This window comes from Eleutherodactylus coqui, chromosome 9 (assembly GCF_035609145.1).
Source record: "Eleutherodactylus coqui strain aEleCoq1 chromosome 9, aEleCoq1.hap1, whole genome shotgun sequence".
Taxonomy (NCBI): domain Eukaryota; kingdom Metazoa; phylum Chordata; class Amphibia; order Anura; family Eleutherodactylidae; genus Eleutherodactylus; species Eleutherodactylus coqui.
Window position 1 is genome coordinate 57,954,090 of NC_089845.1, and position 25,953 is coordinate 57,980,042.

Sequence of the window (25,953 nt, forward strand, 5' to 3'; positions counted from 1 at the left end):
GATATAATAGCCTCTGGTCTCCTTTCTCCCAGTGAGACTGCTGATCGGCTTCTTCCTGAGGCTCCTCTCCATTCTTCCAATATGGCCGTGGTTATTCTTAGAGCTATCCGAAGAACACTTAGCACTTGTGGTGCTCTGGTAGTCTAAGGCATTACACACTGCTCTTATTGGCCAGTGATGCTTACTGGAACAGAACTAGCCAATCTGAAGCAGAATGCACTATCCGACTACTGATGCACGGTGTGTATTAAACAGTGACAGAAGCACCGTGACCATGTTGGAAGAATAAACAAAGGCTCCAGGAAGGAGTGGATTAGCAGTTGAATCTGGAGAAAGGAGGGCAGCAGCTAATATATGAGTATACTCACCCACTCCAGTCCCTGCATAAATTTTGACGCTTGAATAGTTATGGAAAGCCCTACTCACATCATTGTAAATTACAATGTACAAATGTTTGTTTTACTAAACAAGCTAGATACAAAAATAAACACGGTTCTAATATTTGGCACGGCATAAATTCTTTGTGCAGCAGCAAAGTTTCCCCCTCGAAAGAAGAGATACAGTAGATACAAGAACCTGTCCTGGATTTAACTTCCCTATTACAAATAGGTTATCATATCCCATAAAAGAAAGACAGCTCCATCATGGGTGTTAATAGGCTGATGAGACACTGACACTATGTTCATGGACGATCATAGATGTTGTTGCATTAATGCATAAAATATTGGGAAAATTCTATTTATTAAAACACTTCTTTCCATCAAATAACATTATTTCATTGTACACAGCCTAAAACTAAAATGTAGTCGTATACGGCCAGAATTAATCAGCGGCAAGTGTAGCATTAGGGTCCTAGACAAGTTGTAAAGAATACTATAATAATGAAGTAGGATAGTGAAAGGACAATATTAGACAAAGCCATATGGCCCATTTATAGTATGCTGTTCTCTTGAGCTTGCATGAGACCTCAGGCATATGAACCTGGTAAAGACTACAACCCAATAGGTATAGCACTAGTCAGAAGCAGGCCAACATATTATCCTGGGCAGCAGCTTCTGGTCTTGGCAAAATTTTTAGGGTGAAGACATCAGAACAGCTCAACACAAAAGAATCTACCCAAAGATATACAAGCAAATACAAAGCATAATTAAGGGCTACAATTGGTAAGTGCCATGTGCTACAAAATGGTCTAGGTACTGAACAGTACATGTAAATCCAGATCCTATAATCTCAAAACAAGAAGGAATATTTCTACACGAGAAGCCGCTCACTGAACTTTAAAGAAAAAGGAAGGATTTGTTTCACGACCTTTTACAAGAAGTGAATTTTGCAAGCAGCTCATGTTCTCTTCAACTATGTCACTGCTTCCCTAATGCCAGCTATACACGTATTATAGGTAACTTCAATATTAGATTTGGGGAATATAGGTGATAAAATACTAGTACTGCCTGTTAAATATTGGAAAACATCAACTGCTCAAAAACTGTTCTTTGCACAAAAACATACAAAACAAAACCTAACAAGTATTTCTAATTTACATGTATGATAAATACTTTACTGTACAATGCTCTTAGATCACTATTGCTCTATATGTGGCAACAGGCATTTATGAAATCTGTTGTTCAATACTGTGATATCTGTAAAATCTTGATGGTAATTTCTCTTTAATGTGTTGCCGCAGCCTCTTATCCTGTATTAACACTTCTGACTAGTACCTATAACAATAAATTACTGTGTATTCAAAGCAGAAATCCACCATTAACATTTCTTTTCTTGGCACTATGTGTGAAATTCACTAAGTCCAGCCTTTCCCGTGCCGGGCTTAGTACAATTTCTCCGGGCGCACTGAATACATGAGGAGGTGCACTCTTTTTAAAGTATGCACTGTATCCTAACATCCATGCGAGTTATCAGAAATGTACGCCAGGTCTGACCTGCATACATTTCTGGTATAATTTATGGCAGTTTCTGGTGTAAATTATAAATAAATCTGCCAGTCTGGGGCGGCCGCGCCTCCTCCCGACAAACCCCACTCAGTTTTTGAAAAAGCCCCAAATGTCCACTTATATATTAAATGACAAATATCCGCTTGCACAAAAATTTGCCACTTTAAGCCGAAAACTGGCGTAAAACAGTTTGCAAGTGTGGCACTACATCTTCCAATCCCTCACCAAAACATGTAATAGCAGCATACCTTATCCAGATCATATAAAACCCCCTGCAATGAAAAAAACAACAACATGTCAGGACAACAATAAATGGAAATAACTCAAAAGATTATAGCAATTACACCAGTGTGGGGAAAGAATATACTGTTGGGCAAAACAGGCAACATCTAGGATATATTACTGACAACATGGCTGTAGGACTCAGGTTTCTATAACAGCAGACAAGACTAATTGTGTGGATATTTGTGAATATCGTACACAAACACGTTTACCAACACTTACTACAGGAAATATTCGAGTGCCGGCGACTTACCAGTCTTGAATTTCTCTTCATGTCTTTTAGTTGGGCAGTCAGCTTGTCTAGCTCAGTCTGATGAACTTCCAGATACTCACTATTAAGAGAAATCAAACACCAGACATCATGGAGTAGACGTGTAAAACAATAGGCAAGAAATCAAGCTATTACAAGAGCCAAAGTCTATGGATAATTAACAGTCACGTAAGACCTCCGTCACACTCACTCCAAATAAACATAGTTAAACTAAATAAAATGACCCCAACATTTACATGCCATTACTTCTTGACATGCATGTCACTATTAACATGTCTTAGGTGATTAGGCTTTTATCTATCGGCTGCTTTTTTTTTACATTTTATTTTGCACTTTCATCTAGTGCATACTTATTTGACAGAACAGTACATCAATTGATGTCCTCATTGGGGCTCACAGCCTATGTTCACTTTTCAGCATGTTTTTGGAGTGTGGGGAAATCCAGGGTACCGATCTGTCACTTATACAGATGGCCACAATGGTTTAGGTTCTGTCATATGAAGGATTCAAAGGTGGTTACATTTTCCAGCCATATCATTTACATAGCTCTCAATGTTGCTGTGAGTTGGACGATTGCTGGGTTTAGCCAGGTGTCGCTGCTCGGAGACCAATCGGCAGACGCCGCACCACTTGGGTAAAATATCGTTACGAGAATTGTTAACTATTAAAAAGACTGGAAGTGTGGAAGTGGACATCAACTGACTATGTGACACATGTAACGGAGAAGAGCCGTGTGGTGAGCTGCAATGTATGCTATAGGTTTACAGATCTACCAGAGGAATAGCCAACCTTTACCTGAAGGAAATGCTAGCTTTTGTCTTTATTGGAGGGAAAGGTGCACAGTCTTCAGGAGAGAAAAGCTACATTGAAACGTATTAAGGAAGATGAGGATTTCCTTGACAGAGCAGAAGTAACTTTTCAGAATGTGAAAGGAAAGGAAATATTCAGTGTACTGGCAGAAGCAGAGCGGTCTACATAGGAGTTCATTGTATGATTTCCTAAAGCAATGTTTCTCAACGCTAGTCCTCAGGGACCCCCAACAGGTCATGTTTTCAGGATTTCCTCACTATCGCACAGGTGATGTAATCATTGTCAGTGCCTCAGACATTGCCACAGGTGTTCTTACTATAGGATATCCAGAAAACATGACCTGTTGGGGGTCCCTGAGGTCTGGAGTTGAGAATCACTGTCCTAGAGTGTCTCCCTTGGTGCGGCCTTTATGTATGTGAAAATCCAGGCTTCGGCATAGGTTCAGCATTTTTTTGTCGCTCTTTCTGACTATGCCGTCGTAGCTGTTTTTCTTGGTGTAGACTAGGCTATGACAGTCAGTCTGTGCTCCGAATATGTAGACATTTTAGTTGGAGGTCATACAGACTTTTTCTCTCCCTGTTCTTGCATGGAGGTCTCCATAGATGAGAACTTTGCACAGTTTCTGAGAAAGGATGGCTTACTTCTGCAAGATGTCAAAGTGGTCAGGGTTGTAATACAGGAACTCTGACATTGCTGTGTGTGCTGCATAGAGGTAGATGCTGACCAGAGAAGTGCAAATTGAGCAGCCAATTCTTATCCAGATGTGGCCGTTTCCTCTTTCTTCACCGGTTTAATATGCTCATAGAGCTGCCTTCCGTACCAGACTAATATCCTTCCTGAGCACTGGCTCTGCTTGGCATGTTTGGATTTCAGGGTAGGAACAGAGATTTTTTTTGTACCCGGTGGGCACCAGGGAATCATTCTTTGCCTTAGTCCATGTCTCCAGAAGGATCTGTATGTCAATATTTAGATGTAAAACAAATGATCCAGACTTCAGCCAAACGCTGAGACGTTCAGGCCTTAGATGTTCCAGCTGCTGATAATAAAGGAGATCATGGCGGGTCTGTATAACTCGTAATGAGCTTGGCTTTATAGGAGACATTTGGTTGGTGAATGGTTGCTGTCTTGTGGATGATCTGGTTTTGTCCAGTCACATACATTTTCTACATATGGTGCTGAGCAGGATCTTTATTTCCTCCATGTCTCTTCTCTGCATTTATTCCTGTAGCGTTCTCCTTTGTGGCTTTTGCCACTGGTGGGCTGGTGTTGGGTAGGGGGCTTTGTTTCTTCTTTGAGGTGTAACATAAGGCATTTGGGCGGTTTTTGTTGCCAATGGTCTATCTATGGTGGTTTCTTTTGCGTGGATTCCAGGCCTGGGGCGTTTTATTGTTGGTGGTCGTCTTTCCGCAGTGGTTTGTCCTATGAAGCATCCAAGCCTGGGGTCTCTGTTTAGCGCAATGTATTGTGCTGACATACTGTTTGTGGAGGAGCTTAGTATCATGCAGGTGATGAAGCATGGAGCTTATTTTAGTTTAGCTCTTTGTTGATGCTCTGGATGGATATGTCCTCTCTTGGGAGCAATGAAGAAATGATTATTTTGCAAGGAACTTTTGTTGCCCAGTTTTTGCTAGCTAGGTCAGCTGTTCTGTGATCTGCTACAACTGGTGTGGGAGGTTGTTTGTACCCAAGTGTATAATATTCTTGTGATTGTTGATATATGGCTTGCTGATTACGGTTGTTGCATGTTCAGTGGTTGAGCTTTCTTGTGAAGAGTTGTCTGGCGTTTAGGTATTTCCCATTAGAGTCTATTAATAGGACATTGTCAGGACATTGTGACCTACTGGTCACTTGATGTTCGTGTCCTGGTTACTGCTGGGTAATGTTATTGGATGCAGCTGCAGTGGACTGCCAGCTTTGTTGTTCACCTCTTCTTGTCTTTTATTATTGTCCTGGCTGCTATTGGATTGCGTTTCCCTTTGATTTCAATGGGTTCATTCGCATGAGCATTTTTTTCTTCATGAGATGTGCGATTGCATGAAAACATACACGGCATGACCTATCTTGGTGTGCATTTGCACACCGCAGGAGCCCATTGACGTCAATGGGTGTGTGTAAATGCGCATTACATACGCGAAAAAAACAGCGTAAAGGATTTTGTGCATAGTTTTGTGTGTGCAAACACGCGCTGCATTTGCGCACACAAAAACGCACGAAATTCGAAGACATAAGCGCATTTCAGTAATGCATACATGCGGTGTATTGGCATGGCCGAAATGTACTTATGTCTGTGTAAACAAGCCCTAACTTGTTTTTTTCAACCATGGAGTCAATATTTTTCAAGTTTTATCTACAGTGTACCTAATTACAAGGTATAATTAGGTGTAAATTCAGAAGCTCATGTTCAGTGCTGCATACTCCTGGAATTCCATAACCACCCCTTTCACTCTAACTGCACAGATTATGTATCAAAATGTCTGAAACAAAAGCTGGAACCTATTGTAATTCTTTTTAAACTAGAACATGTGCAAAATCGTTAAATGGCCTAGATAACCAGATACTTTTTAACAGGTTATTATGCAGTTGGTTTGCTATTGAGCAGCATGAGTTGAAGAGAGGACTGGACGTCTTTCTTGAGCGATACAATATTATATGTTACAATCATTAATGACTTCAAAAGGCTTGTTGATTGAGGGCTCAGTCACACGGGCGTTTTTTCGCACAATTTGCGGATCGCATTAATCCGTAAATCGCGTGACCGAGGCCGACGATTCGCCGAAAAATCTGCACCTAGCAGCGTTTTCAGCGAAAGGGCCCGATCAAACGAGCGCTGCCCGCTATCCTCTGCCACAGCTGTGGCAGAGGAGAACGATGTTCGCCCATTGAATTCAATGGAGCCGGCAATACAGCCGGCTCCATTGAAAGCAATGGGCTGCCGGAAAGCGCTTTATGAATTTTCGGGGAAGGGCTTAAAATAGAAGCCCTTTCCTGAAAAGCATCTTGAAAATGTGTAAAAATAAAAAAATGTATACTCACCTTTTTGCTGCAGCCGGAGTTCAGCCGCGTCCGGCCGGCAGTTAAAATCCCCGCCTGCTGAATGGGCTGCCTCTGATTGGTCACAGCCCTTAGCCAATCAGAGGCAGCTCTCAATCACCCATTCATGAATGGGTGAGTGAGAGCTGCCTCTGATTGGCTGAGCGCAGGGACCAATCAGAGGCAGCTCTCAGCTGTCATTCAATAGCTGAATGGGTGAGTGAGAGCTGCCTCTGATTGTCTGAAGGCTGTGACCAATCAGAGGCAGCCCATTCAGCAGGCGGGGATTTTAAATCCCCGCCCGCTGAATACTACAGAAAGCAGTTCAGGAGAACTGCCGGCCGGACGCGGCTGAACTCCGGCTGCAGCAAAATTTTTATTTTTACACATTTTCAGGATGCTTTTCAGGGAAGGGCTTATATTTTAAGCCCTTCCCCGAAAATTTATACAGCGCTTGCCGGCAGCCGATTGCTTTCAGTGGAGCCGGCTGTATTGCCGGCTCCATTGAATTCAATGGGTGAACATCGTTCTTCTCTGCCACAGCTGTTACAGCTGTGGCAGAGGAGAACGATCTTTAGTATAGGTTCTCAATGGGGTCGGCGCTGCTGCCGTCGGCCCCATTGAGCGCATATATAGAACACTGATTTGCACAGAACGCAGATAGGCGCGTTCTGCGAATCGGTTCCTATAATTTATCGCACATCCGCATAAAAAAAACGGACATGTGCCCACTCCCATTACGATGCATTGGGTCTATATATCTGCAGATCGCAAGCGCGTCTGCAAATCGGACCCAAAAACGTTCGTGTGACCGAGGCCTCAGGGATTATTCCGATTGCCAAATTGGAGTCAAGAAGGATTTTTATTTCCCTTAAAAAGGGGAAAATTGGCTTGTACCTCATTGATTTTTTTTGCGATCCTCTGGATCAACATTGGGTGGGTGGGTGGGTAATAGGCTGAATTGGATGGACATATATCTTTTTTTCGGCCTTTACTATGTTACTATGAGCATCTCTGCAATTTGGTTTGGATGATTATACCATACTCTGTGCATGAAACTGAAGAAGAAACCTGAAATATTGTGAAACTATTTCAAACAATTCTATCCACCACATAAATGACTGGTTATATGTCTTGTACATAATATTAGTACATTTATTTATACTTACTCAAGACCATTTTTTAAGGAGCTATATATTTCTTCTACTCTCTCTGGCTGAGGTTCTTTGGAAGAGCTGTTATTTTTGTGGCCCAGATTATGCATTTTCTTTTGCTTTGCTTGTGGCTTTTTGGGAACTGAAGAGTTCCCAAGAAAAGAATTACATCTGTTAAAAAAAAAAGTCAAGTTTAAAACGTATTGCATCACATAGAGCTATAAAAAAGTAAAGATGCTATGGGTAAGCACAGATCTTACCTAAAGCAATTAAGCAGATTTCTAGTGAACAATACAAATATAAAACAAACACAAACACAAAAAAGTGGGACGGTGGGAAATAAACTGACCACTTAAATCTGTTTCTGATCACTTTTCTGTTTTGATGCTTAAAACCTATTATAACAAGCTGCGTAGCAAGAAAGTATTTCTCTTAAAGGGAATCTCATTTATTAAATTTTACGTGTGCTAATTAGATGTAATAATGCAGAGAATAATTAATGTTTTTGAAATGTTGTAGCCATTTTTTAGGGCTATATGAGTGCAGCTTTATTGGAGGCACACCTTTTCTTCCAGTATTGTCTGTATAGGCAGTGCATGCAGGGTGTGTGCTTTATGGCATCTGACATTATTAGGAGTCAACATACTGAGCAATGTCATTGATTATTATGCCTTTCAGGACATAATGGACTACCTGCAATAAACAAGCCCTCATATAGTTGTGTCGAAGGAAAAGTAATTAAAAAAAAATGAAGGTCTTGAAAGGTGAGAGTGAAAACTACAAAAAGCTGAAAAATGGCAGGTGCTCAAGAAGATACCAGAATGGGTTGATTGGGGTTATTCAGTCATGGTAGGGCGAGATCAATAAAAAAATAAAATGATGGCTCTTGGAAGGAGAGGATGAAAAGACAAACAATGACTGTGTCATTGAGTTGATAACTCGCACACCCTCTAATGATAATACTTAGTCTCAGTTTACATAACAAAAGTTACATGTGAGCTACTGAAAACAGGAAGTGTTAAGGCCTTTTTACAAATAAGGATTATCACTAAAACGGCCACATGACTGAACGAACCAACATTTTTCCATAAAATTACACGAACAGATAACGGCTTTTAATCCTCTGCATTTCCCTCATTAGCTAAAGTAAACTGAGTAGCTGTTGTTTGCTCAAGTGGACGTGTGTTTATGCGAGGGTTTATCTGTCTGGCAGATTCTATTGGCTTCTCCTAGCATGAGTAAACTATGTACTCATTGTGTATGCAAGGCAAACAAAAGAATGAACGATTTAAAGTCAGATGAAACGAACTTTGAGTGGCTTAATGATGGTTTTATGCCAGTTAAAAAAACGGGGCTAATGACAAGTAAGCGAATAGTGCACGATCGCCCGCATTTACAAGTAACGATTATCGCTCACTTTCAGCCGCTTGAATGAATTTTGAGCAATAATCGCTGCATATAAAAGGGCCTTTAGCCTACTGTGTTTGGTCTAGTGGATAGTGTCAAAACTGAATAATTTCAGAACCTTTTTATGTGGATACAAAAAAAATTGCATGTGTGTGAACGGTTGCACAGAGGCAGCAGCGTGTGAGCGGTTGCACAGAGGCGGCAGCGTGTGAGCGGTTGCACAGAGGCGGCAGCGTGTGAGCGGTTGCGCGAGAGCGGCAGCGTGTGAGCGGTTGCGCGAGAGCGGCAGCGTGTGAGCGGTTGCGCGAGAGCGGCAGCGTGTGAGCGGTTGCGCGAGAGCGGCAGCGTGTGAGCGGTTGCGCGAGAGCGGCAGCGTGTGAGCGGTTGCGCGAGAGCGGCAGCGTGTGAGCGGTTGCGCGAGAGCGGCAGCGTGTGAGCGGTTGCGCGAGAGCGGCAGCGTGTGAGCGGTTGCGCGAGAGTGGCAGCGTGTGAGCGGTTGCGCGAGAGCGGCAGCGTGTGAGCGGTTGCGCGAGAGCGGCAGCGTGTGAGCGGTTGCGGCAGCGTGTGACCGGTTGCGCGGAGGCAGCAGCGTGTGAGCGGAGGCGGCAGCGTGTGAGCGGAGTGTGAACAAGTCTATCTTCACTACTTCCACAAGTAAATTGTAGATCCCCATTAGGATAAGCTTCATGCCTGGCAATGCCATCCAGTGTGCTACTTGTGCAATGTATGTGGTCCTTGATCAGCCGATCGAGGGTGCATACTGTTGCGCAAGATGCGTGCACGTCGAACATTTAGAAGCCCAAATTCTGGATCTAAATGAGCAACTGGCAACACAGAGCCATTGACATCATGGAAAGGAGTTTGCTGCTCACTGAGCCGGCACTCGCTGGGGTAGAGGCGGGGGCGGATGGTAGTACGGAAGAGCAGGGGGAGCAGGCAAGAAGCTGGGTGACAGATAGAAGGAGGCGTAGAGGGAATAGATCCAGGGAGGCTGGTCCTGAACTGGCACAACCCAACATGTCTGCAACGTTGGCAGATGAGGGCGATGCGATTACAGAGCCAGCAACGCTGCAGCACGACAGGCCCTCTGAACGCCAGGGGGATGACTGCTCCGGTGAGATGGGGACGGGGAGTGCAGGGCAGGTAAGATAGGTCCAAGTGGTGGGGGACTCAATTATAAGGGGGATAGATAGGGCAATCTGCCATAAAGACTGGGATCGTCGAACAGTGTGTTGTCTTCCTGGCGCTCGAGTTCGACACATCGCGGATCGGATTGACAGATTACTGGGAGGGGCTGGTGAGGATCCAGCGGTCATGGTGCACGTTGGCACCAATGAACAAATTAGAGGTCAATGGAGGGCCCTCAAAAATGATTTCAGGGATCTAGGGTCCAAGCTCAGGGCGAGGACCTCCAGGGTAGTTTTCTCGGAAATACTACCTGTACCTAAAGCCACACTAGAAAGGCAGCAGGATCTTAGGGAGGTAAACAAGTGGCTCCGGAGTTGGTGTAAGAAGGAGGGATTTGGGTTCCTGGAGAACTGGGCTGACTTTGCTGTCGGCTACAGGCTCTACCGTAGAGATGGGCTGCATCTTAATGGGGAGGGTGCAGCTGTGCTGGGGGATAAGATGGCTAGAAGGCTGGAGGAGTGTTTAAACTAGGGACTGGGGGGAGGGTAAAATGAGAAATAGTGGGGTAGCCAGTGTAACTAGCGACCCGGGTCCAAGCAAAGGGAATGGGGGTCGAGCAGGATGGGGGGGGGGGGGGGGGTTAGTACAGTTAGAACTGATAGATCAGCCATAAGTACGAATAGCAACAAAACAAATTAAAAAAACAAAAAAAACGATATAAATTGTATGACGACGAATGCAAGAAGTCCGATTGGTAAAGTGGGTGAGCTTGAAGCGAGAATGACTGATGAAAATTATGATATAGTCGGAATTACGGAAACATGGCTGGATGATAAGTGCGATTGGGCGGTGAATTTGCAGGGGTACAATCTCTTCAGAAGGGAGCGAAGGAACCAGAAAGCGGGAGGGGTATGACTGTACGTCAAATCGAACTTGAAGCCGAGGCTACAGGAGGATATAGGGGTAGGAGAAGAACAGGTGGAATCTCTGTGGGTAGAAAAAAATTACAAAATCCTGATAGGGGTCTTCTATAGACCACCAAAAGCAACAGAAGAAACTGATAACTTACTATTAAGGCAGATAGAAGAGGTGTCAAACCGCAACGAAGTAATTATCATGGGGGACTTTAATTATCCAGATATAACATGGGAGAACGAAACCTGCACATCTCACAGGGGTGATAGGTTCTTGAGAGTAATTAAAGACAATTACCTGAACCAACTTGTGCAGGAACCAACGAGAGGGAGGGCCATTCTGGACCTAGTACTAACTAACAAACCGGACCGAATAAAGGGGGTGCAGGTTGAGGGGTACTTGGGGAACAGTGACCACAATATAATCAATTTCCAGCTGTCATTCAATAGGAAGCCTTATCAGGGAGCGACAAATAAACTAAACTTTAGTAAAGCAAAATTTGATGAGCTTAGAACTACTAATCGGTAACATTAAATGGGACAACATCCTCAAAAATAACGGTATAGAGGACAAATGGGAAAAGTTTAAAAGGATCCTAATCACCTCATGTGAGCAGTTCATTCCCTTTAAAAATAAAAGAAACTCAACTAAAAGGAAACCAATGTGGCTCGACAAGACGGTAAGAGGGGCAACAAATGAAAAAAAGAAAGCGTTCAAACCACTAAAGCAACAAGGCAGCGAAAAAGCGCTAAAATCATACAGGTAAAAAAAAAATATGCAAAGATAAGATCAAAACTGCCAAGGAGGAGGCAGAAAGACTGATCGCCAAAGAGAGCAAAAACAACCCGAAGCTATTTTTCAACTATATTAACAGCAAAAGGATTTGCAGGGAGAGCACTGGCCCTTTAAAAAATAATGCAGGAGAGATAATTGATGATGACGGAGGGAAAGCAAATCTACTAAACAGTTTCTTCTCAAGTGTATTCACAAATGAAAAGGAAATGCCACATGAGATGCAGGGGAATAAAATGAACCCATCACAAAATATCTCATACCTAATGCAGGAGGAGGTGCGGAAGTGACTAAAGAAGACTAAAATTGATAAATCGCCGGGCCCAGATGGATTACACCCAAGGATACTAAGGGAACTAAGTGACGAAATAGCTAGGCCGCTATATCTAATATTTCTAACCACTATCAAGACCGGTGTAGTACCATTGGATTGGCGCATTGCCAACGTGGTTCCAATTTACAAAAAAGGGAGCAAAAGTGAGCCTGGTAACTACAGGCCAGTAAGTCTCACTTCAGTAACGGGAACAATTTTCGAGGGGATTCTGAGAGACGCCATCAATGAGCACCTCAAGGAGAACAAGGGAATAACTCCTCACCAGCATGGATTCATGAAGGGTCGCTCATGTCAGACAAATCTGATCAGTTTCTACGATGAAGTAAGCTCTAAGCTGGAGCAGGGAGAATCTATTGATCTCATATCTGGACTTCTCTAAAGCCTTTGACACCGTGCCACATAATAGGCTAATATACAAAATAAGGCAGCTCGGACTGGGCGAAAACGTGTGTAAGTGGGTTAAAAATTGGCTCAATGATAGAAAGCAGAGGGTGGTAATAAATGGTTTGTACTCTGATTGGGCCACAGTCGCTAGCGGGGTGCCACAGGGTTCAGTATTAGGCCCCACTCTGTTCAACATATTTATCAATGACCTGATAGATGGACTGCACAGCAAAATATCAATTTTTGCAGATGACACAAAATTATACAATATAATTAATGCAACGGAGGACAATGTGCGGCTACAAACGGACCTGGATAAGATGGGGGCTTGGGCAGAAAAATGGCAAATGAAGTTCAATGTTGAAAAATGTGAGACTATGCACATGGGCAGGAGAATCGGATGTCACCAATATTCGATTAATGGAGTACTGCTAGGAAAAAGTGATATGGAAAAGGATCAGGTATTAGTGGATAGTAGACTAAACTGGAGTAACCAATGCCAGTCAGCTGCTGCAAAGGCAAATAAAGTCTTGGGGTGCATTAAAAGAGGTATAGGGGCGAAGGATGAGAACATTATCCTTCCATTATATAAGGAACTAGTCAGGCCTCACATGGAATACTGCGTACAATTCTGGTCACCCATGCTCAGGAAAGATGCCACAGTGCTTGAGGGGATTCAAAGAAGGGCAACTAAACTAATACATGGAAGGACGGGACTGGAATACCCAGAATTCCCAATGTCGTAGTAACATGAAATTTGGCACGAGCATTGATTGTCATAAATAGGAAAAGTTATAAATAGGAAAAGTTAATAGGTCCCAACTTGAATATTCAATTCTAAGCGCCAAAGAATTAGCGTCCAAATTTTACGTACGGAATCTAATTTTCTCACTTCCCAATGTCGTAGAAACTTGAAATTTGGCACGAGCATTGATTATGTCATAAATAGGAAAAGCTAATGGGTCCCAACTCGATTATTCAATTCTAAGCGCAAAAGAATGAGCGTCCAAATTTTACGTACAGAATCTAATTTTCTCACTTCCCAATGTCATAGAAACTTGAAATTTAGCACGAGCATTGATTATGTCATAAATAGGAAAAGCTAATAGGTCCCAACTTGAATATTCAATTCTAAGCGCCAAAGAATTAGCGTCCAAATTTTACGTACGGAATCTAATTTTCTCACTTCCCAATGTCGTAGAAACTTGAAATTTGGCACGAGCATTGATTATGTCATAAATAGGAAAAGCTAATGGGTCCCAACTTGAATATTCAATTCTAAGCGCCAAAGAATTAGCGTCCAAATTTTACGTACGGAATTTAATTTTCTCACTTCCCAATGTCATAGAAACTTGAAATTTGGCACGAGCATTGATTAGGTCATAAATAGGAAAAGCTAATAGGTCCCAACTTGAATATTCAATTCTAAGCGCCAAAGAATTAGCGTCCAAATTTTACGTACGGAATCTAATTCTCTCACTTTCCAATGTCGTAGAAACATGAAATTTGGCATGAGCATTGATTATGTCATAAATAGGAAAAGGTAATCGGTCCCAACTCGATTATTCAATTCTAAGCGCCAAACAATTAGCGTCCAAATTTTACGTAGGGAATTTAATTTTCTCACTTCCCAATGTCATAGAAACTTGAAATTTGGCATGAGCATTGATTATGTCATAAATAGGAAAAGTTAATGGGTCCCAACTCGATTATTCAATTCTAAGCGCAAAAGAATGAGCGTCCAAATTTTACGTACAGAATCTAATTTTCTCACTTCCCAATGTCATAGAAACTTGAAATTTAGCACGAGCATTGATTATGTCATAAATAGGAAAAGTTAATAGGTCCCAACTCGATTATTCAATTCTATGCGCCAAAGAATTAGCGTTCAGATTTTATGTACGGAATTTAATTTTCTCACTTCCCAATGTCATAGAAACTTGAAATTTGGCATGAGCATTGATTATGTTATAAATAGGAAAAGTTAATGGGTCCCAACTCGATTATTCAATTCTAAGCGCAAAAGAATTAGCGTCCAAATTTTTCGTACGGAATCTAATTCTCTCACTTCCTGATGTCATCTATATATATCAAAAGGAATGAATGTCTGTCTGTCTTTTATGCATTACTACACCATTCATCTAATCGCCATGAAACTTTGGGAAGTTGTTGAGTACACTCCTGGGAAGATTACTGGCATAGTAAGTACATCTATCCTACGATAGGTGGCGCGCGTGCAAGCATAGTCAACAGTTATGCCCCCCAGACAAAGATCGTTTGATTTTCATCTCAAGCACAAAAGCAAAAGGCATTATGAGCAACGGGATGCGTGTTCAACTACAAAATGATGCATCCGCCGAACGTATCGCAAGACAATTGCTGGATATTGAGAATGCTAAGGTAAAATGAAAGCTGTGCTGTGATTGGTTGCAATTTCTTATACTGCTGAGGTAAAATGAAAGCTGTGCTGTGATTGGTTGCTATTTCTTATACTGCTGAGGTAACATGAAAGCTGTGCTGTGATTGGTTGCTATATATTATACTGCTGAGGCAACATGAAACCTGTGCTGTGATTGGTTGCTATATATTATACCGCTGAGGTAACATGAAAGCTGTGCTGTGATTGGTTGCTATATATTATTCTGCTGAGGTAACATGAAAGCTGCTGTGCTGTGATTGGTTGTTATATATTATACCGCTGAGGTAACTTGAAAGCTGCACTGTGATTGGTTGTTATCTAGATATATAAAAACGAATGTATGTATGTATGTCTGTCTTCGCAGCAACGCGCGACGGGTAAGCTAGTAGGATATAAATCTTAGGTTAATTGTCAATCCGGGTATACAGGCAGGTAGGAACTATTAGGGGCTGATCCAGGGAACAGTCTGATTGCCATTAGGGAGTCGGGAAGGAATTTTTTCCCCAAAAGGGCTAATTGGCTTCTGCACTTGGGGTTTTTGCCTTCCTCTGGATCAACACAGTAGGATAGACAGGCTGGACTAGATGGACATTGTCTTAATTCAGCCTTACATACTATGTTACTATGTTACATCCTATGAATAAAGCCTGCTCTAAATAGCATATTTTATGATAATAAATTCCCTTTATGGATATGTTCACACAACAGATTTTCGCTTCCAATTCCGCTGCAAATTTGCATCCCCCTACTTTCAATGGGAATTTGTGTGCATTAAGATGTCACCATATTTGCGTAAGGATTTCTGCGCACGGATTTCCCTTTGAAAATAGCTAAATCCGACTACGGATCCACAATCATACATTTCCATAATTGTGGATTTCTGTCAAGGTTTTTAGAGGCAGAATCCACGTAGAAGTATCAGCCCAGGAGTTAGCAGTGTGAATACACACTAATAAGGTGTACTGTACAGAATCAGTGAGACTGGACCTGACAGGTGACATCTACATAAAAAATACTGTGGAGTAATATTCATTATGAAGCCCTGCATTTCAGAACAGGATCACTTGAAACAGAAAAGTAAATACTATGCAGGTGTATATCGTGGCTTACCTAGATCTCCTTTCTGGAATGCCACTAAAGCCAGCAAATGACTGACTTCGAAGAATGCCATTTGGACCTCCTGGAGGAAACGTCTGAGAGCCCACAGACATGATATCGGGGCTTCTAAAAGATAATTCTGGAAAACAAATAGACCTGGTTTTAATGCACAGTCTTGATGTAAAACTAATACAAAAAGAAGTGTTCTGTGTAATCGCATCTGAAAAGTGATTTAAGTCAGTTCTAGCTTTCTACTGTGGGGATGGGGCGCGTTTATTAAAAAAAAAAAAATCAAAAATCATGTTTTGTGATTATTACATCAAAATGAGATATTTAGATTTTTATTTCTACAATTTCTATAGCTGGTAAGAATTATTTCCATGATATTAACATACGTCAGGTTTACAGCATTCTGATAACATACTGAATTTTAGAATAAAAAAAGACAAGGCGGAGTTAAAATTCAACAAAAAGGAAAACTTGTAACACAAACATATATTTCCTGTATTGTAATTAAATAAGTAATAAACATTAAATTCATTTAATTGAGGAATAACATATTCCACTAATACAAAACAAATAGTTACAATGTTACCATTATAATAAATGAAACTATGTCTAAATTGCGAAGTATAATATAGCAAATATGATAATCCATAAATACAGAAAATTTCTGTTTGAATACTGATAAATCCTAAGAAAGAAACAAAATGAGAGGGAAAATAGAAAACCAAAAGGTCTGGAGAACGCATATCACGGCAATTGGAGCTCCTACAACAGAAAGAGAAATAATATGTGATGGGCATCATGGAAACTTGGTGGGATGATACACATGATTGGAATACAAGGCTTGAAGGATACAACCTTTTTCTAAGAAACAGACCTAAAAAAAGGGGAGGAGGAATTCGTTGTATTATAGAAAAACATCATCTCCACAGAGATTCAAGCTTCAGAGCATGGGGGTTCTGTAGAAGCTGTTTGGGTACGAATACAAGGAGAGAGCAACATAAAGGACCCCATTGTAGGCATTTACTATAGGCCACCTGGACAAGCAGAAGATATTGATGAACACTTTCTACATCAGATGGCCAAGTTCTCAAAAAAGTATGACAGTGATCATGGGAGAACACAAATTCCATATACAGGAGTCTGGCTTTTTGTGTGATAATTCCTGCTTTATTTGTATAAACTTGTGCTCATAACAAATGAGACTACGCGTTTCGGTTCACATAGAAGCAAAAGTAAAGCCGTTCTCACACATGCGTTAGCAAAATGCCTAGCTCAAAATCATTTGGAAGAATGTGTCAAGTGGGGTACCGCAAGGCCCTGTCTTATGCCCAATATTGTTCAACATTTTTATAAAGGATCTGGAGGAGGGAATTGAGGGGAAACTGATCAAAATTTGCTAACGGCACAAAGCTGGGACGGATAGCTAATACTAGAGAAGAGAGAGAATTCGGAAGAAAAAAATATAAATCTTGTCAAAGAGCAATGCTTCTGTAGTAGAATAGCTCCATAATGCAGCAGCTCATGAAAACAAGATGTCATGATTTCTTTCTGAGAATTCCGTATGAATCTGTGTGAAAGAAAAAACCTCTGGGTAGATGTATGAAATTGTCTAAATGGAAAAACAGTTTTGCTGCCCACAGCACAGCTTTTAATTATTATAGTATTCTTGAAAAATGAAAGCTGCGCTGTGATTGGCTGCTACAGGCAACCAATGCAGTTCTTCTTTTAGACAGTTTCATAAATCTATCCCTCTGCATTTCACAGATTACAGGCACTGTTATCTCTATGGAAAGCACAGAAAGCAGACTGCGCTTAAGAGCTGCGTCTGGAACACCAACCAGGGCCGCTGCGCTATGGTCAACGCAATCTGCCTCCTCTGTTTTCCATAGTGACAGCAGAGCCAGTAGTCAGGTGATCGACGGTTATCCTGAGCAGCGAACCCCCACCAATCTTCCATTTATGACCTGTCCTGAAGACAGTCTATTATAGAAAAATTTAAATAAAAATAAAAAAAAGTCTCAGAAAACAAAAATTATACAACATTTCGTCTATTACAATTTCAACAAGTAACACAACATTCTATGTAAATGAAGGCTATACATTAACCGTAAAATTGTGTTCAAAGGGTAGCATATGCTTCAAGCATAAAAATCTCTATTTCGTAAAAAAAATCCCTCTGAATGCCCATTTACGTATTACATCATCTGACTTCAAGTTTGTTCAAGATTGATTGGTCAAATTAATAATAACAGACTGTAAGAATTTGAGGCAACGCTGAAAAGGTTAATTAATATAGAGTGCCATCCAGAACGGAAAGGAAGATAATTTTTCCCTCAATGTAATAAGTGTTCTTTTTGAGGCCTGTTTGTATTAATGATTGCTTTTTTTCTCCTGTATGAAATTTTGTGTGCCAAGTCAAAATGTTTCCATGGCAGCAACTGCTACACCATATTAATCAGACCCTGCAAGAGCCAACGCACTTTATATTCAGATTAAAACAGTGAAAGCTTGTGAGATTAACAAATCGTAGTACCAGGTAAAAGCTTCTGCAGGAAATTTGTAGTTTATAGATTTAAGTCTCAAACAGAACAGAACCGGGAAAGTAATTAAGTCTGTAAATGAGCCTTCACTAATTTTTTAAAACCATTTTAAGATATAAATATTAGAATTGTTAAAGGTTTCGCCAGGAAAAACCTGAGAGGCTGTCCATCCCAAAGCGGTACCATTAGAAGATTTAGCTCGTCCCGTAAAAAACAAGGCCTTGTATGACTATTTCTACAAAATCATTAGGATGCAAAATAGGCCAGTGAGTAAGGGATTGATATATAGGCTGAACCAGTGGCGTAACTATAGGGGATGCAGAGGATGTGGTTGCACCCGGGCACAGGAGCCTTAGGGGCCCATAGGGCCTTTCTTCTCCATATAGGGAGCCCAGTACTATGAATAAAGCATTAGAGTTGGGGCCCCTGTAACAGATTTTGCATTGGGGCCCAGGAGCTTTAAGGTACAAATCTGGGCTAAAATAACAGTGCATAAAAGGTGTTGCTGACCCAGGAAACTATCCAGATATGTGAAGTGAGCATCCAAAGTATGGGAGAGAAAACCAAGGTTTTGGCATGACCTTATGAAGAAAGAAATGTGACTAAGTCAAAAAGTAGAAACTTGCCTTCTCTTTATTACATCCAGCAAATAAGTTTCGAGGCAGAACCCCTCTTCAGAAAACTGGTGGGGGAGGGAAGGGTGACACAACGACTTTACGACTGTAAACTAAATGTCAAAACTTGACTTGGGTATCAGAAGACTGCAAGAGTCAATTATGCACTCAAAACCTGGGTTGGTACTGCAGGCTGAGTCCAACTGTAGTAAATGCAATACCAGCCCAAGCCACTGCACAATGTACAAAGCTGTCTGCTTCTAGCTGCAAAACTACTCTGTACACTAAGACACCCGCCAGGGGAACACAGCTTATCACCATCTGCTATGAATGTCCTATCATTGGGATACATCATCAATAGCTAGAGCTGGGACAACCCCTTTAACTAATGGTTGTATTATCTTGCTTGCATAGTTATTGTATTGTAAAAATGCTAAATTACAATGAAAAAAAATTACAAAGAAAATAAATGTTAAAAAAACAAAACAAAACAAAAAAACAACAGAAAAACACTGCAGATTGGACTGAATTTGTGAAAATGGAGTTTATGGCATAAACTATGTTGGTTCAAAAGCTCGCTATAATATCACCTATTCTTTTTAACCATTAAAAGGTATCATAGCTACAAGATTATGTCTTATCAGCAGGCTGTCATTTATGCCGATTGTTACAGGGGTTTTGTGAAGCCTAGTCTTGAGATTTTGCTGAAAGCCTACTGTTAAGAATCCAGTGGTGCTCATACATGTTCATATATGCATGCTCCCCACCCTTCAAATCCTGGTTGACAGATCTCTATTACTGTGCATACGAAGAAGAACGTCTTCCAAAATGTTGGAGTAGGTACAAAAAAATAAAAAATAAATAAATAATAAAAATTTTAAATATCGGTTACTGCCAGTAAATGGGATCACTCTTGTATGAGTATGTCTAAGTTATTACTCTTAAAAAGGGGTTGACCAGTAACTGGACAACACCTTTTCAATAGGATTCCTTGGAGGAAAATAATAGACAGAGAGATACTTAGAAACGTACCCTTCCTTCGGTGCCGGAATCCAGTGCTGCAGCTCGCTATGGTCTTGGGGTTTGTTGTGACAGATGATTTCACAGGAAATAACGTGACCGCTGCAGCGTTGGCTGCAGTGTCATGTTAATGGTGCTCATACCAGGGAATGGGTGGTGACGTTGCAGCCTCTCGTTGACTGCAGCAGTTCTCGATTTCCTGTGACATCATCTGTCACAGTAATCTCCAGGACTGCAGACCTGGATTCCAGCGACCGCAGAGGTGTATCTGCTTGTAATTTTACCCCAGGGGGTTGTATTCAAAAGGGATTGTCCAGTAACCAGATAACCCCTTGAACACTTTATGGACTGTCACTATCGCAGTTATTAAGCGGCCTTATTCAAAAAGCACCTTTTTTTATACCACTGTAGAATAAATGTTGCCCTAGTGCCCCAGGCCATACTACAGCATGTGCTGGGCTGTCTTTCAACAGCCTGGCTTCTGTTTTAATGGCTGGAATCTGAAATTTATCCCATTGATTGCCACAGCCAGGAGTGACCCTGGCATGATCTAAGGGGGCTCGCCCCCTTCAATAGGGCCAGCTTGATTCCTTGTGATCAGTCAGCCTGCTGTTAGCGCAGGCTAAAAATGTCTTTTTAATAACGCATTCAGTCAGTCAACGACAAGAAGTGTAAAACTATTACTTATTGTGTATGAAAGTATGCAATGAAATATGCACAAACTGTTAATATTTTACTTTAAAAAAAACAGAAAAATATCCACATCTAAGAAATGTAAAAAATAAAATGAAAATTGTAATTACATGTGACAAAGCATTAAAGAAACTGTGCCAAGCAGCTGGTTCTCAACATTAATCTGAATTGTGGAAATAACATCTAGTTTTGAGACTGAAAGGTCACAAGCTTGGAGGCTCCAACTGTGCTTTTTAAATGAGAAAAACAGCTTGTGAGCGCAGTGCCCACCGACTGCAATGGGACAGCAGTAATTAGGTGGCTGACTTGCTTAGTCAAAGTCAATCTGAGCTTCAGTAGGTAGTGAGGACTGGTATTTCAGATGCTTTAAAGGGCTGGCAAATAACTGTGCACTTCAAGTTCTATGCCGGTTCCAAGGAGTTGTCACTTTCAATTTGTTCCTTCCTCTGAGAAGGAAGTCAGCTGTTTGCATTAAATGTGCCAGACAATCGTGTACTCCGATCCAAAAAACACTTAAAAGCAGTATTGTAGATGGTAACAAAAATAGCTTTAAACAGTCTGTGGCTGTTTGTGCTATAGGTGTTTATGAGAATTGCAAGTGTAAAGTGTAAACACAGTCCACATTCTGGAGCAAACATACCGTAACAGAAGCGTTGTTGCTAAGGCACATCACAGTAAACGCAGAACACACATAAAGGGCAGTACTAGCAGATTCTGAGTATTAAAGCAATTTCCCAAGGCTCCCACCTACTAAAGTTATGGTCCCACATAGTGGCCAACACATGGATGTGATGCGGCCAGAAACCACGGTGGTGTGCTGATCTGCCCAGTTTTCAAACTGACTTTCAAAACTGATCGGTAATTGTTGATTGATAATGGCTACGTGACTTTGCAAGTTTATACACTGTGGTAAAGGAGCCACTAGGAGGCCATGTGTCAAGACAATGGTTGATAGAGAAGGGTTGTTCTCTGTCGTGGAGCTGCCCGATTATACTTTTAAACCCTCTCAGGTGGAGCATAATTATGCTTCACCTGAGAGGGCTTGTTAAGAAGAGGTGTGAGGCCATCAGTTGTGGCTCCTATTCCAAACCTGAAGAGAGAAACAAGCCTGTGGAAGCCGTATGGTATTGACGGCCTTACACAACAGGGTAGGAGACGCAAGCTGTGCTGGTTTATAATAACTGTATAGAATCACTGGCACATTCTCCTGTATATCCTCCAATGTGCTGTACATTATATGGTTTACAATGTGCCCTGATGGAATTTACATTAGAGAAACAAAGCAAACTACAGTCCAGGATGAATTGGCACAGACATACTATATCGCAGACACTTGATACACCGTGGGGAACCATTTCTCTGGACAGGATCACAGTTAAGTGGATCTAAGTCTTTATACTCGAAGCTCACCAGAAAAATGACAGAGACAAAATTCATATGGGAATTCAAACTGGTTGAACCTTCTGGACATTAACACAAGGTCTCAATTTAACACCTGGGTTTATGACCCATATGGACAGTTCACACCTACTGGCCTTCCTAAGGCTTTATGTCCACGGGCATAATTGAATTGCTGAATGATCCGCAGTTCAATATGCCCATAAACTATTATTGGGCATCCGCAGATATTGAAATACCTGCGGATGTCATTATTACAATGCATGAGTTCTGTGTGTCTCGCAATCGCACAGAACTCGCACATTATACCAGGCTGTGTAAACTGGCTTGACTCTGGTTTACCTTGATGCAACATTATAAATACTGTGCTTTTTCTCTCAGTAGTTCATCTGTTTTCTACCTGAGGAAGAAGTTTCTGAACTCAAAGCTTCCAAATATATTTTTTCTGGTTAGCCAACAAAGGTATCACCTATATATTAGTTTTATCTTTTTATACAAGAGTATTTAATATCACAAAGTCTGCAAAATCTAACAGGGTGCCCTATTTTGACTGTACATCATTTACACATGATAGTATAGTGGCTTATAAAGAGAATGACACAGTCTACTATTCCACCCAGCCGAAATCTAAAATTCTTTGCTTTATATAATACGATATGCATCATTGCTTTGTATAAGCCATTTGTATTTCTTGTCTGAAACGGATGTTCAGCTCTATACACACATGGTTGCCACTGAGTTTAGGAATATTCTGTACTGTTCAGACTATTTTTGCATACTGTTAAGATCTAATTGGAGCTAGCAGCAGGCACTGACAACACAGTTTCCTAGTGGGATCCTGGAACTACTGCAGTGAAGTAATTAAGATAAACATCTCTTAAAGCCATTATTTTGAGACCTGTTCAGATGTCAGTGTTTGGTCCGTATATTGTATCGGTACTTTTAAGCCCAAATCGGGAATATGAGTCATAAACATAGAAAAAATACAAATCTTTCCATTATACTTTCTCTCTGTAGGTTTCACTCCTGGGTTTAGCATACAAATACTGATGCAAGATACTGGACCAGAATACTGCGGTATTGTGCTGTTAGGGGACGTGACCAGGAGCCAGGTGATGTAGTTTTGTAGATGCAGCGCTATCACCTGGTGAAGTCGATGCGCTGCATGAAAATCTGACTGTTTTCAGATTCCTGTACATGCGTAGACTTCACTGGGTGACAGCGCTGGATCACAGGTGCGGGCGAGTATAAAAACCAGATCACCCGGCTCCCTGTCACATCCGTTAATAGAACCATGACTTAGTGTATGGTGCTGTGGGGACATGACAGGTTGCCTTTAAGCGTTCATTAATAGCATTCTACTGTGGGGGAAGGGGGGGGGGGCTCTCAAATAGGAGACGCTTTTCTAAGTAAGTGAATTTACTTTGTTCAACTATATAGATTCAACCGGTACTGTTGTATCTCGTCTCCACCAGAAGCACAGGTGAAAAGAAGCTGCACACCCACAACTTCATTGGCTGGGCCGGAGAATCCGCTGGTCTGTGCCCTTAGCTCCACTGTTATAATTCCCCCAGCGACCTTCTTCCCTTCCAGCTTCGGCGGTGTAAGCCCCCCATCATCATTGCATTCCCCCGCTGTCAATATCCTTGGGTGGAAACGCCTCAAGCCGGCAGCACTCTGGGCTCATAGGTCCGCAGTGATACTTCCCCCGGCGACCTTGCCTGCCGTTGTCGGCGCTGTAGTTTCTCCCCTCTTACACCCCACCCTTCCGCTGTATTCCCCTGCTGTCAATGCTCCTGGCGCTCTGCCTTCTCCTGTCCCTTCTCCGGCGAAGTTGGTCACCCACTGTCAGTTTCCTCGCCGGCGTCACATAATGCTTGCAATATGTGACGGCATCAAGGAGACTGCCAGCGCAGGAGCTGAGAAGGGGACAGGGGAGAGCGGCGGAGTGTCACTGGCCCCTGGCGCTCTGCCTTTTTCTCCCTGCCTGCTGCAGCGCAGTCTAGTGCAGAGGCCGGTAAGGGCACAAGGGAGAGTGGCCGTGATGTCAGTGGCACGATAAGGCGGGAGGGGACATAATGGAGGTATTATTGTACCTTGACGCCACCAGGAAGCTAGGGGTTTGACAGGAGAAACGCCCCGTCACACCCCTAGCTCCCAATTGCGTGACTAGTCCAAGGTCCTAGCAGGACGCTGTGTATTGACTGTTGCCTGCCGTGGACGCTTAGGGTTAGGGATGTTTCACTTCTTAGCCTTACATTGTTAGTTAAAAATTCTTCCATGTGACATGTGTAACATGGAAGCATTTACAGTTAACAATGTAAGACAAACATGTGAAACATCCCTAACCCTAAGGCCTCATGTCCACGGGGAAAATCAGATCCGCTGCAGATTCTCCATGTAGAATCTGCAGCGGGTCCCTCCTGCCCCGCGGACATGAGCGCCGAAAATAGCAATTTAAAAACATTTACCTATCCGGCGCGGGCGGGGAATGTCAGCTGTTCCTCACGGCCGGATCTTCATTTTCGGCCGGCGGATGAATTCCTGACGCCGGCGGCACGTCGCCGGCACGTCGTCGACGTGCCGCGCGCATGCGCCGGGCACATCCGCCGAGCCGAAGCAAGGAAGATGCGGCCGTGAGGAACAGCTGACATTCCCCGCCCGCGCCGGATAGGTAAATACTTTAAATTCCTATTTTAGGTCTCCCGCGGATCCGGACGGCTTCCATAGGCTTCAATAGAAGCCCGCGGGAGCCGTCCCCGCGGGAGACCCGCACGAAAATGGAGCATGGTCCAGATTTTTCCATGCTCCATTTTTTTTAAAATCCCTTTTATTGACGATCCGCGGGTATTTATCTACCCGCGGGTGGTCAATGCATCCCTATGGGATGCGGATCCGCATACGGGAGATCCGCTGCGGATCTTAAATCATATTTTGCCCGTGGACATGAGCCCTTAGCGTCCATGGCAAGCAACAGTCAATACGGACTAAGCATGCAGAGATGTAGCAGTGCCGTGGATCTGTTGCCGCCGGCGGCCACGGCAAAGGGGAGTGTGTGTCCAGGGATGAGATTCAGGAGCGCCTAGTGCCGCCGAAGACAGTGCAGCAGCGTCAAGCGGGGAGAGGACCAACTTGCCTGGCAGCGGAAATGAGGAGCTGCAGCGGCGAACGTAAGATGAGTAGATTGCAGTAGCGGGGAGTAGTGCGGCGGGGTGGACAAACCAGCACCAGCGGGCAGCACAGTGCTGGGAAGTAAGCTACACCACCTGGGAGCAGAGGGCCGGGGAACCTACAGCACCTACAACCAGAGCGCTGGGGACGCTACAGCAGGAGGGGTGAACACAGCACCGGGGACGAAAAGAGACAAAATGGGAGCAGAGGGCCAGCGATGCTACAGCACTACCGGGGAACACCGCTCCGGGGAGCAAAGTACAGCAGCTGGGAACAGAGGGCCAGAGAGCACACTTAACCTGCTGGGAGCCAGGACAGAACATTTATACAGGCCTGGCAGAACCTGCAGCCAACCCATATTTTCAAACCAATCCCCTACAGGGTGCGTCACCCTCCTGTCACTCTTGTTTCCATCAGGACTTCCTGGTGGTGTCAAGATACAATAGAAACCCATTCTCCGGCCCAGTCAATCAAGTTGGCAGTGTTGCTTGTGGGCGTGCAGCTTGTCTCCACCCATTCTTCTGGTGGAGACAAGATA

The 25,953-nt window shown here is 42.6% G+C and overlaps 1 protein-coding gene across 1 annotated transcript in view; it reads right to left on the reverse strand.

Annotated features, from left to right (window-relative positions):
- The window catches only part of RIPOR2 (RHO family interacting cell polarization regulator 2), a 124,688-nt gene that overhangs the window by 53,812 nt on the left and 44,923 nt on the right, over nt 1–25,953 (reverse strand). Inside the window, exons 2-5 of the mRNA XM_066579440.1 lie at nt 15,983–16,109; nt 7,509–7,664; nt 2,482–2,560; nt 2,195–2,218 (exon numbers count right to left, since the gene is read on the reverse strand). Of these exons, the coding sequence (XP_066435537.1) occupies nt 2,195–2,218; nt 2,482–2,560; nt 7,509–7,664; nt 15,983–16,109 (386 nt within the window). The remainder of the gene's footprint in view (nt 1–2,194; nt 2,219–2,481; nt 2,561–7,508; nt 7,665–15,982; nt 16,110–25,953) is intronic.